General features: G+C 35.1%; 1 protein-coding gene across 11 annotated transcripts in view; it reads right to left on the bottom strand.

Annotated features, from left to right (window-relative positions):
• LOC126972736 (heterogeneous nuclear ribonucleoprotein L) overlaps positions 1-17755 on the bottom strand; it is a 423515-nt gene that overhangs the window by 18317 nt on the left and 387443 nt on the right. For 4 of the 11 annotated variants that reach the window (XM_050819681.1, XM_050819693.1, XM_050819736.1 and 1 more), the window contains one exon: positions 14940-15026. In XM_050819681.1, the coding sequence (XP_050675638.1) occupies positions 14940-15026 (87 nt within the window). Of the gene's footprint in view, positions 1-1090; positions 1445-1999; positions 2096-14939; positions 15027-17755 lie in introns of those variants that run through there. The other 7 variants (XM_050819659.1, XM_050819765.1, XM_050819725.1 and 4 more) reach the window with 4 other exon arrangements.

Below are 17755 nucleotides of genomic sequence, written 5' to 3'. Positions count from 1 at the left end.
ACATTTGAAGACCTTCAAATGGAATACGCTTTTTATTAAGTAACGACGAATTATGTTGGTAAGATTTCACACGGTTTGATTTTAGTTGATGAACTCAAAGAGAATTGTAAATACTACGTAATAAGAAACGGGACTGCCTAAGTGTGTAAGTGACCTAAGTAAAAATTGAAATTTAGTTTAGTATTAAATGTACAGTCATTTGATTTAAGTTTGAAATAGTTAGTAATTACAATAAGGTAATTGGCCACGAAGTAAAATCCGGCTAGGTTTGAAAGCGAACAGTTGAATAAAACGTAGTGGCTTTCGGCTATCTCCGTTTTTTACAAGATAATAGCCGTCATCTGTCAATCTATGATGACTGCACGTTTCATACAATCGAGTGAATCGCTTTTTTCTTAGAGAGTTGCGCTAGGCTGGATGAACCTCTAAATAAATGGCTTATGACTTGAACTGTCTAACCAGCCTGCCAATAAAAGTGATACAATAAAAGTTCAACCATTCAACATTTGTCGCTTCAACCGTTTTGGCTAATAAAAATCGACATGTCTGAGTACGTCGACTTCAACTAGTTTCTATATGTTTTAACGTAACACTTAGTTTTATATTTGGTTCGAGGCTAATAAAAGACAAGTTCTCAAAATACAATCATTATTATACGAATCCTATAACATTTAGTAAACATTACACATATTTATTACACATTTCATGAGTTCTTCGCAATCCGCCACTTAGGCTACCAATTTTGAAACGATTCCAATTGAATGGCCTGAACAACATCGGACTAACAACTAAAATCAAACCATGTGAGAAGGCTTTCACGCCGTTTCGAGTCAGTGTACAATACGTCTCGCTAAATATTGAGCACAAGAATATATTTTAAAAATATGAGTAAAGTATTTAGTTTTTTTATGGTTAAAGTTAATATTGGAGTACACCAAAATAGATATGACAGCAATATTAAATCATATATGTTCTCCAATTAATCTAAGGAACAACCTAAATGCATGCTATATCCCATTGAACATTTTGTATTGAAGTAGTATGCAGTGTGTTTTGAACAGGTATAAATAAATGAAAGTCTCGTGTTGTTTATAATATTTACTTTATTGTGTCAGTTAAAGAATAATGTTTTCATAAGACAGTAAAATGCGGTCGTGAAGCAAGAAGAATTTCGGTTAGCAACCCATATTACAATTGGTCCCTATAGCACGCTTTCAATTTCGTACATTTCTATTTCGCTTACACACTGGCGTGAGGGAAGGTATAAAAATGTAGATAAACTGGTCGATAACAAAAATTCTTTCAAGCCTTTCGACCGTGCTACATAGTTATTAATTGCAAATTTTGATGGTTTTACAAATTCTATGTTTTAATATTAAATGAATGAATGATGTTAATATGTGAATAATGTCAAGTGTCGCTGACGATGTCGGTGTCTGTATTCCTATAAGAATAAAGTAATAATTATTAGATAAAGGTAAACAATACAATAACTAAGGGCACGATCATGCAATACGCAGCGAATATGATAATATGAAAGTTGATACATATCTTTTATTTGAAAAGAAATAATACTTTAAGAGGGTCATGGATCTTTTGAATTTATAGTTTAAACCATTTTGTTGGGAGGACGACAAAGGGAAATAAAAATATATTATTAACCAGAAAAATTAAAAGAACCCGAAAGTTATCAGGTAAGTGACGCTTGATACAATTTGGTTGCAATGAGAATTTTTTATACGCTTTAGTTGTTATTTAAACTGCGTATTTGTTAAACTGTAATTAGTTTTAATTTTTCAATATATTAGGAGCTTCTATCAACAACTTCTAATAGCAATTATATTTACGAATATATTTAATCGATTTAAAGAATAGGTATATTTAAAGAAAAATATTACAAAATTGCTAAAATAAATGCACAATGCTCATATTATCGTATTCGCCCATTAAGTATATAGTTACAATAATAACCGGACACATTATCAGAGCTCGTACAAACCGTTTTGTGACTGTTCGCATGAATGTTGCACGTGCTGGATGCAGGTTTCTTCGCTGCACGCCCTCGTCGTGACTTGACTGCTGGCATTAGAAGCATCTGCGACCGATTGCCGATTAAATCCATTTCCAATTTACATTACAGCTTCTAAGGTGTTTTTATTTAAATAGTCCTGTGGTCCTGTGTGTCCGACTTTCTGGTCATTTCTTCGGACTTATGTTTTCTGTATTTAGTGGGGTGTTGTATAGTGTGATGGTAAAGTGCACTCGTAAACTTTAACTGGTTTCATTTTTGTGATATATTTTTGTGTTTTAAAATATTTGCTCAGTAGCAATATTAGCGTACTTTTCAGATTCTGATTTTTGTAAATTTGTCCTAGCCTAAGAATTATCAATGCATGATTTTCTAACTTTATATACTTAAGATTTTAGTATTCGTATGTTTCATTTATTATTCTTTTGTAAAACCGTTACACCAATTTCTTTTATGTTATAAAGTCACAGATTGTATTTAATATAAATATTACTATAGTAAGACCGTTAACGGATAGGTAGCACTGTTGTTTAGATGTTAGATTCTCTAAAATTATTTGTAGTTTTTAAGTCCTTATATTTTTTTTACTAAAAACAAACGTGTTCTAAAACTATAAAAAGTGTGGAATGTTGTAAAGTTCGCTCTAATCGATCGGTTCTTGTGTGCTACTGCACATGTGTATTTTAGGAAAATTCCGCATTTTGCAAATAATATGAAATGAGTGAAAGTTTCCTAAAAAATATTAAAATAATTGAAATTGAACTTGAAAATAATTGAAATGAAGCTGCATATCTTCTACCATATTCATCATACTTACATCGACCCGTTTACTACAAAAGCGTCGAATTTCGAAAAGCCTCGCAGGAAATAAATCAAATTTACGAGAAGCATTATCGATGACTTAATGCGATTTGCCGCAAACGCAATATAAAGTCCATTTAAGAGGATCAATAGCTCGGACACTCTATCCGTTGATTGTTTGAAAGTGTCCAGCGCCTCGTAGATTGATCGGCGATATTGTAACATAGAACAGAACTGATAGAGGTTAAAAACACGAAGATATATACAATGAAATTAAGGTCGAGTTCTTGATAATATTTGGAAATGTATCTCATGCGCAAAGTTAATGGAAACTCGATGAGCAACTAATAAGCTAACTCTAATGCAAGAAATCGCCATTATATATGCAGATCCAAATCAGTATTGTATGGTCTGAGTATTCCGGAATTATAGTTACCATTAAAAAGAGCCGATTGAAAACGTGACCAAAACTCTAGCTATTTTAAAATCACCTCAACTGCAAAGGTAAGACCGCCTCTAGCGAATGCATATTGCATTACAAATTTATTATAACACGCCGTCGGTAGATGCCCTGGACTGTAAAATGGAACGATCGCAATTTGTTTTTGCGACGTCTCCATTTCTTTTAGCGCGATTCACCCCTTAGTGAATGAAGTTAAACATTCCAAAGTATTATTGCCTCACCTTTATAACGATAATATTTTATTTAAGAAGAGTACGTAAAAAAATTTCATGCCGAATCTGACGACAAGATGACAAGGGAAAGCTTTGTTTCAGCTGATTAATACTTTGAGCCTTAGAATTTTTTGTAACAATGTTTCTTACAATTTGAATAATTTGACGACTTTGAAGCTATGCCTCTGTAAAGTATTTTAAAGTAAATTTTTTCTGACATTTTCGAGTTGATGAAAATCAAACTCAGATACTTTTCAAAACGGGCACAACCGACTCAGCCCGCCTCTTGTTTTAATTAATTTGCATTACAATAACATTTATTCATTAATTATCTTGGCAATCGCTTCAGTACCAAGGTATGATGTCATTTACGAAATTATTTTATCCCTTCAACAAACTCATTTTAATGTTTTTAAATTTTACACAGCTGTTTTAGCTTTTCTAGAACGTAAGCTATGCATAAAAGGCCTTGTTGACTTCCTGGTGTTAGCATTAACATTACAACAACTTATAGAAAATTGCTAATGTTTAAGAAGCACACATATAATATGTTCCAGAATTTACTAAGAGGCAAAAATTAATTTGTTAATTTTTTGAAATTTTGCTCTTAATGATATCTAGGATACACTATGTCCGAGTCATTAATAGCGCGAAAAGCCCTCTTTTGCAGCACAAAGATGGTACTAATATCGACTGCCTAAAAATAATATGTCATAATCGTCAATATAAATAGCTGCGATAAGCATAACTAACTATAAAAATTTATTCACCTATAACAAAATAGAGATCGTTTGGTGAAAATTCTCAATACACTTTCTTCCATCGCCAAATAAACTTTTTGTGCAATATTGTCGAGGGAATCAAACCATCCCATAAAGGACAAATTTCAGTTTGTTTCACAAGAAGGCGAGATGACTTACCATTGAACTTGAACTAAATACGATCAATGAATTGGATTTTGTTCTCGTTTTCATCATCGTCTTTAACAACTAAATAACATTGACGTCTGAGTATGCACCCTTTCAGATGAGCTCTATCGCTCGTCACTTTAAAATGTCGGATGGCTCAAAGTGACGACCGGAAAATCGATACAGGTCAGATTTGTGTTTATGCAAGAAACATGATCCGGCACGGCATTGTTATAGATAGGACATATCAATTACCATCAAGTGAACGTTTTTCTCATTACTTTTTCTCATAAAAAGAAGCCAACTGCCTGTAAAGGTCCCGACAAATCGGTTCGAGGATTATTCGGGATCAAGAGACAGCAAGACAAAATTTATGGAAATAATTTCCTGGTCTCGTACCGGTATGCTAACGCTGTAATTCTTATCGCATAAAACTTTATATGCAGTTTGTAAAAAGCTATGAATTTAATTATTTGTATAGGTGTTTGTAATTGTAAATTTTGCCTTAATTGGAATAAGCGTAATAACATCAGGGAAGGCTAACATCGTAGTAATATGATCGTTCTACCTTCTTGGAAACGGAAAGCTCACTAAAATGATAATTACTTCACTACCCGCAAGTAATAGGAGTGGTCCGAAATATGACCCTTGCGTAAACCGGTCATAATTTTATTACATAACCACATTTAAACCGACAATAGCTACTAAATATACACACATATTATGGAGACGCATTTATTTCTGCCCTTATTTCTCATGCTGTTTTTGATCAAGTACATATAACATCGATGAATAACACAAAAAAGGTATTTATTAACTTAATGCATGCAGTTGCAGGGATGAGAATTGAAGATATACATTAGATCAAGAGTCACAGTATCCTTTGAGGAATACCTTAAAAGAAATAAAAGGTGGATAAGTCATTTGGACCTGTCATTACTCGGAAGTAAAAATATATCCTTCCGAATACGAGTGGCTTCGATATTCTTAGTCCAACAAAAAAACACCTGGAAACATCACAAAACACGTCGTGTCCGAAATGTTAAGTAGGACAGCACTCGGGGACTTTTGATTATTTTCATTTTCGTCGGCACGGAAATGTGTGCTTAGTTAAAAATGTATGAGGTTTTGAATGTTGATGTTACGTTCATTTTTTGGGGACGTTCCTAACAGTTTAATTTGAGCTTGTGTTTACATTCCTGGTTATATCCTGTTTAAGCGCGGAGGACTTTAGAAATATTTGTATACCGAGCTGAAATAATTTTGTTTCCCAGATTTATAAAAGCTTAAAAAAACAAACTATTCATGTAACAAACTTTGTTTGCAATACAGAATAAATTTAGGTCACTTGATGGTAAGTGATCTCTGGCAACCGTGCCCTGCAACACCAGAGAAATCAACGCCACAGGAGCATTGCTTTTAACTAGTGTAAGCGTACTTTTTGCCTTATCAAGCGGGAAATGCATGAAGGAAAGTTTCTTCAAAACCACGCGTTGGGACTCCAAACACTGACAGCAGGATCCAGGTTAAACTGCACTTCAACACTACCCGTGATAAATGAGACACACAAGACGACGTCTTTGCGTAGCGATTGAGACGATCACAGAGATTAACACGCAGTCCACGATTCGTGCAACTCTGCGATGCACGCGGACTAATTATTTGAGCTGATAGAGTGATGTACGAAAGCTAGAAAATGGGTCGACTTAAGTATTATCTCGATCTATTGAACCACACCAGTTTCTTCGGGATCAATTTAAGTTTTTCATCCAAATCGCCACGGAATTCGCATTCGCTCGAAATAAAGAGACCCAGTATTCCGATCTGAATATGATCTGATGCAATACTACTAACAGCTGTTATGGGCACACATTGCTGCTTCATATAAAATTGGCATTTCGTTAGGTCCTGATGATGAGATTTAAGAGGTAAGATAAGCTAAGGCCTTTCTCAGATTAATCTAACGATCGAGCCAATGATTAATAAAGGCAGCTGGCGATGAGAATAAATGCAGCTCTAACAAAAAATCTTAAAAAGCTCCAAAAAGGAACCAATCCTAATGAAAGTTTGGAAACTGATTGGACAGGAAATATTTTGTGTCAGAGTGTTTTAATTTTTTCGGTTATTGTTATCGGAATTGTACCTATACAAGGCTTCTGTTTGCGGCCTGCATGACTAAGTCGTTTTAAGTACTTCTTGTAGGTAGTAGCCTAGCATTTACAAAAACATATATAAAAAAGCAAAACAGAAATACAAAGATAATGATAGTCTGATCTTATATGAAAATAATTTTGATTTAGGCTTAAATATCAAGGAGAAAAGAGAGTAACGTTTGTATGAAAAAATTCCCACCAATGATCCATGATGATATGGAATGCAAACCGGTGATAATATGATGAATAAAAACTTTAAGAGACTTATGGCGGTAGCGACATTTGTACAGCAACAAAAACATTATTTTAAATCTAGTCAGAGAAACTCTTCGCTTCTAAAAGGAGTCGCATTGAAAGTCAATCACTCGGCAAGCCGTCAGAGTAAAAGCGTTGCTAATTTTGATCAAATCTAGCCGGCGCCATCTAATCCAATCAAGGCGACAGTCCGAGGCCGAGTCGTTGAAAAAACAGCAGAACCTCGGCAAACATTTCGGAAGCTCATGCCTATCGTGTCATCCTGAAATTTGCTATTCCCTACGTTTACCAGTTTCAATCAAGCGAGGTTGTTTACATAACCTATCAATCAGTATTATTTTTTATGACAGTAAGAGACTGTAATTGATACGTCCTGCCCATTACAATGTAGTGCTGCTCGGGATTCTTGGAAAACCCAAAATTTCTGATCGGCACTTCAACTACGTTCGTCGCCTTGAGACATAAAGCTCAGTAATTTCACATAGCTACGGCAGCCCTGCAGACTGAAACACAGTAATGCTTACATATTGTTGCTTCACGGCAGAATTAGACACCGTTGTGGTACCCATAATCTAGCCGGCTTCCTGTGAAAAGGAGCTTCCCACTGGTATGCAAAGGAGCCTCCCACTGGTATTAGTAATTATATTCTCTTCCTTACTTGAAGTTAGTTGAAAAATGGTCTATTTCAAGTACTGATACCAGTCGCTAGCCCAATATAAAGCCGAAGAATATACAGTCGATTGCAAGTCCATGAATTATTTAAACCTAGCAACACTCGATACACGAAACACGACACCACGTCATTTCACGCCAAGCTATCAGATGGATAGGACGTGTGTAGTGGCTCGATTCAATCGTATTTCTGAAGGCGTGACCTACTTACTATTTAGTTCGCCTTCGGTGTTCATTACTAGAATATAACATTAGATTTGGTGGCATACTTCACGAGCAGAATGGAATACCTTTGTATTTAATTGTAATAGAAATACTTCCATTTAGATGAACAATTATTGTCATATGCAGCCAACCCCGATATACTTTATACTTGAATCACATACGTGGTAACTTATGAACTTAACTTCGCCTAGGAGTGGACATATTTTTATTATTTGAAGTTCGTACCAGAGAGGTAACAAAGAAACCTATTTGACATATTCACTATAGTTTGCCAGTGAGATCCTTTGCACACAATGCCGGCTAGATTATGAGTACCACAACGGCGCCTATTTATACCGTGAAGCAGCAATGTGTAAACATTATTGTGTTTCGGTCTGAAGGGCACCGTAGCTAGTGAAATAACTGTGCAAACGAAACTTAACATCTCATATCTCAAGGTGACGAGCGCAATTGTGGTGCCGCTCAGAATCTTTTGGGTTTTTCAAGAATCCTGAGCGGCACTACATTGTAATGTGCAGGGCGTATCAATTACCATCAGCTGAACGTCTTGCTTGTCTCGTCCCTTAATATCATAAAAAAAAAGTTTGACAGTAGAAATTTAGACAAAGTGTGTCAACAAATCAGTCACACTAATCCTGTTGTTTTAAGTTCTGATATTATAATATTGTATTTCAAACCGTAATGAAAATATTAATTACTAGCTGGTGCCCGTGAGTTCTTCCGCGTAGATAAAGGGTTTTTTAAAATAATAAGCAATTTTTGAATTGAATATTATCTCATGTCCTATTCCAGTTCCGGATCCCGTTTTCGCTCCCGTTCCCAACATATTATATGAATCTTACTTCGAGGAAGATTGCTATAGCAATAGCGGGCTATTGGAATAGTCATAGATTTTCGAATTGAATTTTCATTTCCGCGGGAATCATTGATTTTTCCGGGATAAAATGTGTGCCTATGTCCTTTCCCAAGCTCTGATCCGCCGTTGTACCAAATTTCATCAAAACCGGTTCAGTAGATCCGGCATAAAAGCGTAACAAACAAACGTACATTCACATTTTTAATATTGGTAGGGATTTAACAACTCTAACTCAAACTTATAATGATAAAATCAAACGAAACCTCTGATAGTCTTATGTTAATTATTATGTTTTTACAATAGTACAACTGTACAGTTAGTTTTCAAAACCCGCAATGTATACGTTAACAGAGCCCGAGCGCTCGCATACACAGAATAGGTATTAAATCATTTATAATCACTGCCTTGGGCCTACGTTCGGATACATGACATAAATAACCTACAAAAGCTCGCAATTCTTCCTGAGTCGAAAACTCAATAACACGAATTTTTGCGACTCCCTTGTGATTTGACTCACGAAGTTTCTACAGTATTATGACTGTCACGTATTATATTTAGTATTAAATATATTATTATCACAAAAAGTATTACGATTAACGTTACAAAGAAATCTAATACCCTGAAAAAGTAATATTGAAACTTATAACGTAACGGCATTTGAAAGCATAATTATTGTAAATTTGAAAAAAAATTATAATGTTTAATAAATGGCAAATTCCAAAATTCAATACAAAAATGATTAAAAAAATATATTTTCTCTACTATAGATGAATAAAAATGAATGAAATTACTAAAAGCATTAAAGAAGAAAAAAGCTAAAAACTTAGATAATCTGTACGTTTACATAGAGCCTATTGTTGCTAGATAACCGATGAAAAATAGGCCAGGTTTATTACTTTAGTCCGTGTGACAAGCTACGTCTTACACTCGCGATTTGTATGTCACTTTGTGTAAGTGTGCGTGTATTTCGTACGCGTACATTGCTCAAATTAGAGGTTAATCGTCAAACTCATTTTTTTTCGAAGTTTCCACAGCTGTCTATCTAGACGTAGAAATGATTAAAGGCTAAAACTTAAAAAAAAAATCAATTTTTATATTTTAATATCTATTAATATTTCATAGGGTACTTGACCTACTAAAACATATTTTTCTGCCTCATAATAGCGTGTCATTTATCTAAAGCAAATATATTTAAATTAATGCACGCGTGACAAAAATTCACTTTTCACGCACAGAACATTCCCGTCGCATAGAATTATTGCTCCCTCGAGGGCGATACAATACAGAACGCGATGGCTAATATTTATTAACATTGCGACGAAGACTTTCGAAATAACAGGATAATATCCAGAACTTGTCTAACATAAATCACATAATTAGGTACTTAACGAATCTCTTGTTTTATCTCATTAACTATTAAATAATTCTGTGGGTGTAGTAAACCACGACGATTGCAAGTGAATCTTTTTTTTGTGAAAACATAACATATTTATACTAGCATAGAAAAAGAAAACAAATTTATATTATATATAATAATATAATATTGGCACACTTTTACACAAATTATCTTGCCCCAAACTAGGCATAGCCTTGTGCTATGGGTCCCAAGACAACAATATATTTAATACAATATACTTACTTAAACACACATAAAATGCATATAAACATCCATGACTCGGAAGCAAACATACATACCTATTCATCATATAAATGTTTGCACCTACCGGGATTAGAACCCGGGACCTCTATCGCAGTAGGCAGGGTCACTAACCACTGGGATTTATAGGTCGTCGATATATAATATTATGCTTAACATATTTCTTTCTTTTAAAATTGGCTATTTTATTTAGATAAAGAAAGCTAAAGTTAGTAGCTGTTAACGACAATTCGGTGTCGCCAAATATATCTTAATAGCCCATGAACCATGTAACATTTAGCAATATATTCTTGAGCTGACGTCGATGACGTGACATCGTCGCTTTGGTACGGTGTGCAAACAAGCATCACTAGGATATTATTATTAATAAAAACAACGTTTTATATTTTGAGTATTATAGATTGATGTAAAGGTGTTGTGGTTCTAATTATTTTATTATTATAATTATGAAAAATCAGTGAAAGAATCTGGGGTAAGTAAAAGATGTATTTATTTTTTCTGGCAGTACTATTATAGCGACACAGAAACTACAGAAATAATAAAAACATAAGTCAAAACTTAACAAACAAAACTCCAAAAACAAAGCAGTGATAGCACGAAAATATACCGACATGTACCTAACGGTAATGAAACTGCAAACCGTACTGATGGAACAGGATGAGCGCGAGGAGGCGAAAGGGGAACGGGAGGGGGAATTACGATCTAGCGAGGTCCAGAGATAATGTGGCCGTGTAGTAACTGAGTAAAATTTGTTCATTTTGTAAATGTAACCCATCACATTCACTAATTATTTCGTCAACAATGGCGGCCATATTTGATAACACCGTTTCCGATGTGTTGTTATTTCCGCTCCATTAGCTTAGTAGATCGATGATACATTTCCAATATCAAAATCTATTGCAACTCGAAGTTGAGCAGAACGTAAACTCGCCGTGGGGATTTATCATTGAATGCTGCCGTTTGAGCGTTCAATTAAGCGGATGTCAAAAGTTAATCTTTCATGCATTAGTGTGAATGTTCCTGAAATACGAAGCCATAATCGAGGGCGGTACGTATTTAGAACGCAAATGCACAGCTTATACAAACGGGTGTTCTGAGTATTAATTACACTTTGAATTTCACCTACATATTATTGTATGTAATATTTAATGACGAAATATTAGAATATGCCAACAGAAATCAAATATCATCATCATCAGATGGAAGAAGTCCACAGTTCGTCCAACGTATTCCGGCGATCTTGATTATACAGTAGGAGCGCAAGATAATGGAAATAGTCAACTTAATAACGGTCTTCTAGTCAGCACGGGAACAACTTTACTGTCTGTATTTTTTTATGGAATAGGAGGACAAACAAGCGTAGGGGTCACCTGGTGTTAAGTGATCACCGCCGCCCACAATCTCTTGCAACACCACAGAAATCACAGGAGCGTTGCCAACCTTTAAAAAAGGTTTACGCGCTTTTTTTGAAGGTAACCATTACGTATACGCAAACTCATTCCACAGCTTTGTAGTACGTGGAAGAAAGCCCATTGAAAACCGCACTGTGGAGGACCGTCACACATCCAGATGGTGGGGAATTTTAATAGTTAATTTATGTTTTTTAAGGAAAAACACTTCATATTTTTGAAATGTTACTGTTACCATGTTAATCATAGGCAGTTCGTTAAAACAAACTGAGGCATAATTTATTCAAATCAGCTTTATTCACGAATCACTGGTGTTGGTACCGACTGGGTCCCTTGTCAAAAGTTACAGTCCGTCACTATAGGCTTCGTCAGCGCCGTTATGCCCCTCGTTCCCCAAAACCTTGAGGCGCACTGCGAGCGCAAATTCGTAGCGCTAGACGGGACATGATCGCGAACTTACTGCACTGACCCTGATTAAGGACAGTCACTCCCAAAGGGCCGAAACTAGTGGATAACAGCATCTATGAATAGTGAGTAAGGCCGATTTAGTTACGCCTCACGAAAGTTTTAATAGTTTTGCCCTGTGCTCCCCCGGGGCATAAAAAGAATAGGGAGATCCCATGGGAGGCTTCTATGCACAGACGCCGGCTAGATTACGGGTAACACAACGGTCTAATTTTCTGCCATGAAGCAGTAATACATTGAAAACATTATTGTGTTGAAATTACTGGACATAACTTAACATCTCATGTCTCAAGGTGACGAAGGCAATTGTAGTGCCGCTCAGAATTTTTGGGTCTTTTCAAGAACCCTGAGCGGCACAAATTTGTAATGGGCAGGCGTATCAATTACCATCACCTGATCGCCTCTTCCTTTATAATCATAAAAAATAAAAAATTGCATACCACTCTACAGATCTCACGCTTGATGTTTGTTTATTTGTAACTCTTTCTCTTACCGTTTTTAAGGCCGCTCCTATTAATCTAGTAAATATCTCATCTCTCTCTCACTCTCTGTACGAGTCTGCTTTAAGCAAGATTTACATAAAATAATCAATGGCATAGCAAGTTCCAACATAATGAACTTTCAACAATCGGTTCCGTTATCGGAAATCAATGGATCGCGAAATGTGAAACTTTACAAATAGAACGTAAGGGTATTCAGTTCTAACTAAGTTTAATTCGGGCCGAAGTAACTTTGAACAAATACAACCATGATTCTGTGAGTTTGTGTTGGAACAGTTTAGTACTTACGAGAAAATATTACTTTATATCTGACTATTCGTTAGTTTCGACTTCGTTCACGCTGAATTTGATAATATAAAATATAAATATATCTATGTATGATACAGTAATTATGATTAGAAATAAAATAAAAAATAAAAACGCCTTGCTGTTGTTAACAGCAAAGTGTTGCAAGCCAACTTTGGCTTACTACGTTTACTATAAAATGTGATATTTTAAATAAAATGCAGCCCTTTAAAATTAGTGATAATGCACCATTATGCTATTGAAATAATTCTTCAAATATGTCAAGTACTTTTTGGGATTATTTATTATAAGTTTATTCAGGTCAGATATCTGTCATTACAGCTGTCTAGAAGAGCCGCGCTAAAAACTTAACTCATAGTAAGCATAAAATTAAGATTAAACTTGTGTAAAACCGAGTCTACGGCACTTGTCCAAATATTGGGAGGTCAAATCATAAATATTTTCCCGTATGCTTATAATTAACTAAAAAGACTTATGTATTTATATTGTGTAAGTAAAACACAGAGATTAATATTAATATTACAACTTTGTGATTAAGCTGATTAAAGTCTGATATAATACTTAATTGCATAACCCCTAAACAATATTTTGAATATTTTAGCACTGCATGATCATTTTTGATGAACATGAGATAACACTACAATCAACGGCCTTATGCAACATTGTGAGTTATATAACTATTTTGAAAATAATCATTACTAAGAAACTAAGCGTTGTTGCGATAATATATTCAAGTTACTGTTTTGATTAAGCTTGTCCTGTCTGTGATATAGTAAAATAACTATGTTGATGAAAATAATTGCAGTGATAATACACGTGATAGACAGTAAAAATAACTATTTCGATTAAAATAGTTGCATTGATATAGTAAAAATAACTATTTTAATGAAAAGAGTTGCAGTGATATAGTAAAAATAACTATTTCGATGAAAATAGTTGGATTGATAGAGTAAAAATAACTATTTTGATGAAAAGATTTGCAGTGATATAATAAAATAACTATTTCGCTGAATATAGTTGGAGTGACAGAGTAAAAATAACTATTTTGATGAAAAGAGCTGCAGCGATATAGTAAAAATAACTATTTTTAAGGAAATAGTTGCAGTGATATAGTAAAAATAACTATTTGGAAGTATCTACTCGTTAGTGTGATTTAAAAGAAACTCTTCGTAGCTGTGCTACGGCATAGTAACTATTTTAACGTAGCTAATTATAGCTGCGAAATGGTAAAGTCTATTTTGATGAAAAGAGCAGTTTCAGTGATATAGTAAAATAACTGTCTGGATAAAGCTAGTCGTTGCTGTGGTATAGTAGAAATTACCATGAGGAGTGACATCGCAGTTGTGATACATCATAATAGTAACTATTTTAACGTAGCTAATTGTTGCTGTGATATGGCACTGTCTATTTTGAAGTATCTAATCGATGATGTTATATGGTATAGTTCATCATGAACTGTTATAAAGTAGCTGTGGAATTGTTTGATAGTGTTATTTTAATTAGTAGTTAGTTCGTAGATATTGTATTGATATAAATTTATGGAATTTATTTAGATATAGAAGTACCTACACGGGACTTATATAAAAAAGTGAATAATGATATAATATTAAAGGATTTGATGAAAGAAACATTGTTTTACATATAATTTGTTCTACATTTTTAACACGTTATTATTATTTTTTATATAATTCGCGCACAATCAGAACGGAATGATATTTTATCCAAATGATTTGTGAATGAAGTAGTGTAAAGAAGGATTTAAAAAAACAAGATCAAAATTCAACACTGTCAATAATACGTCTCATCACTAAGTGTATACGCCGACAACGTCGTGCGAGATCCCGGGGTCTGAGAATAGCAGGGATCCCTCCCCACCTCCCTGTCTGTCACCCCGTGTGACAGTCGCGCACGAAGTTGTCGGACTACTCGTATAATCGTCTCGCAGGCTTTGACGCCACACAGCTTCATTCTGATCGCGTGCTACAAAGATTTTTAAATAAATATAATAAGTAATGTTTATATACTTACTGTATGGTTGCGGTCGGCCGCCGGTATACTGCGGCGATTGTAGCAGCGGTGCACTTCTCTGCTGCGGCTGTTGAACGTCTTCATTCACTGCAACAAGTGCAGGTTTTATTAAAAAAAATACGAAAACGCTTGATCCTACTGGCCATCCCTGCAACTTACCGCTAATTCCATACCTAAACGCTACAAATTAAACTTATGACAATTTTGAGCTCAAAGAGTTAGCTATTCTATGTTTTAAGTCTGATCAAAGTTAAATAAAACCCTAGTATATAATTTTTCAACCAATATTACTTTTAAATGAATAAACCTATTTGCACGCAGTTTTCGATCGATCGGTAAAGCCGTTTCAAAATTATGCCGAAAAAAAACACATATATATTTCTTTTTTCGTAGTTAGTTTGATATTTCTCAAAATCAACCGGACGGACGAATCGGTCCGAATTGTTTTCAAAATCTAAGTTTGGTCAAGCCCTATCGAATTGCGCCAACCGCGATGAAATCGGTCGAGCCGTTCAAAAGTTATAAGAGGTTTACATACATCCACATACACACTCATACAGACGTATGGACACCATCGTGGGAATAGTCAGCGAAGCTTCCTAGGACCTTAAAACGTCTGATCTAATGAATAACTTCCAGATTTTTGAAAATTTTCAAGCGGGAAGTCAAAAATTGTAATAGATTTCGTCATGCACATAATCTCAATGTGATGTCATAACATCGCGCTCAGGTGCCACCAACGCCTGCTATCACAACAATGAATGAATATGGTGTAGTGACGTCACACAACAATTTTTTTGTTTGTTTCATTTGTTTTGAGAGCATAATGTGAGGTAATATCAGAAATTAACGATATTCTTGTACGTGACAATCTAGAATTTGAATGTGCGAAAGACACACGAAGATCGGGATAGTCAAATCGACCTTTAAATTTGCACAAAAATACATCATTTAATAAAGCAACATTTCCGAAAACAATTCTATATTGCCCAAAAGCTACTTGACTATTTATTCGATTATTTGAAATAATCGAAGGAAACGCTGTTTAAAAATAAAAACCAGGGCTTGGTTTAAGCCGAAATCATATTATCCAGATATATATCAGGCACCCTTTACTAATTATATTGCACCGTACTCAATGCATAATGACTACGTAACCCTATTTTCTTTTCATCAATTCAATTATCATCATTTCCCTAACACAGCCCTAATTAGATAGACTCAGAGCCACCCAACAACTTCATAGCTCTTTACAAAACAACCCAACCTTCGACAATCTAGATCGCGAACTTTTAATTAGTAACAATGCATTGTTGAACATACACAAAACACATGACATATTTCAATCCTCAACAATTAGCTTATCTGATACATATTCTTTGCCGTCCGCAGAATTAATTGATGGAAACACGTTATTTGAACAATAAATGCGTTAAAGTTTTCAACTTGCAAAAACAATTGTCTACATTGGAAACTTTCAAAAAGACATTCTCAATAATAACTGATTATGCTGACATATTTGTTGATTTCAAGAATCGCCAAAGTATAGTTATTCTTGACATAAATTCAGTTCATTTTCCTAATTGCATTCCTAATTAGATAACGACGACATTTGCTCAGAGCTATTCAATAACTACATAGCTCCTTACAACACAATGCTCGACAATCTAGCTCGTGAACTTTTAATTGGCTACATTGAAATGTTGAATATTTAAAGAACTCGAGACGCACGGGGTTCTTGTACTGTAAGGACCACTATAGCATTTTACACGTATGCTTGTAATAAAGTAACATTTAGTAACAATTAAAAATTTTCAAAAAAGAGAGAATAGAATAGCGTACCTCATGTTAATCACCTGATGTTAAGTGATCACCGCCGTTCACATTCACTTACAACACTAGGGTATCACAGGAGCGTTACCAGCCCTTAAAAAATTGTACAAAGTGTTTGAAGGTACCCATGTCGTATCATTCTGGAAACACCGCACAAGGAAGCTCATTCCGCAGTTTGGTTGAACGTAGAAGAAAGTTCCTTGAAAACCGCATTGTGGAGACACATCCAGATGGTGGGGATGATATCCTATTTTGGGGCATGTCGTGCGAAGGTGGAATTCGGCGGCAGGAATCAGGTGAAACAGCTCATCGGAACACTCTCTGTGATAAATGCGGAGGAAGACACACAATAAAACAACGTCTGTACGCAACGCCAAGTGATCCAGCCGTTCACAAATCATTAGATTCGGAACAAATTGAGCAGCGGTTAAATGGTGCGAGCTGATACTGGGGTGCGCCAGACCAGAGATGACAACAGCATTAGAATGTAAGCTTGAAGTATTATCTTTGATGCCAGATTGGCTTTGCCTTCCAATTATTGGCCTATTACTGCAGACTTCGAGACCAAGAATTCCGATACTAGGCAAGGCTTTAAGTAAGTATTGTCGAAGAGTGATACGACAAATGGGGCTTTGTTAGTGGTAAAAGCGCAAACTTGAGTCTTCTCTGGGTTCATTTGGAGAAGGTTGTGTGCTTACAGTTGAAGTTCTCTACTTTTTCAAATTTACTTCGATCAAAATCATGTTGATTTCTTACAGCACCAACAAGATAATGATCACTTTAACTCAGAGCCACTCAATAACTGCATAGCTCTTTACAGAACAACATAACCCTCAACTATCTAGATCGAGAACTTTTAATTACACACGAGAAGTCTGAAGTTCTTCAACAAACACACGTCTACAACTGTCATAACATTCGCGCGGATGCACTTATAGAGTTACTTTCGAATAAACATTTTGAACTCGTGTATAGTATTCTAT

Source organism: Leptidea sinapis, chromosome 2 (genome assembly GCF_905404315.1).
Source record: "Leptidea sinapis chromosome 2, ilLepSina1.1, whole genome shotgun sequence".
Taxonomy (NCBI): domain Eukaryota; kingdom Metazoa; phylum Arthropoda; class Insecta; order Lepidoptera; family Pieridae; genus Leptidea; species Leptidea sinapis.
This window is presented reverse-complemented; position numbering and strand designations above follow the sequence as displayed.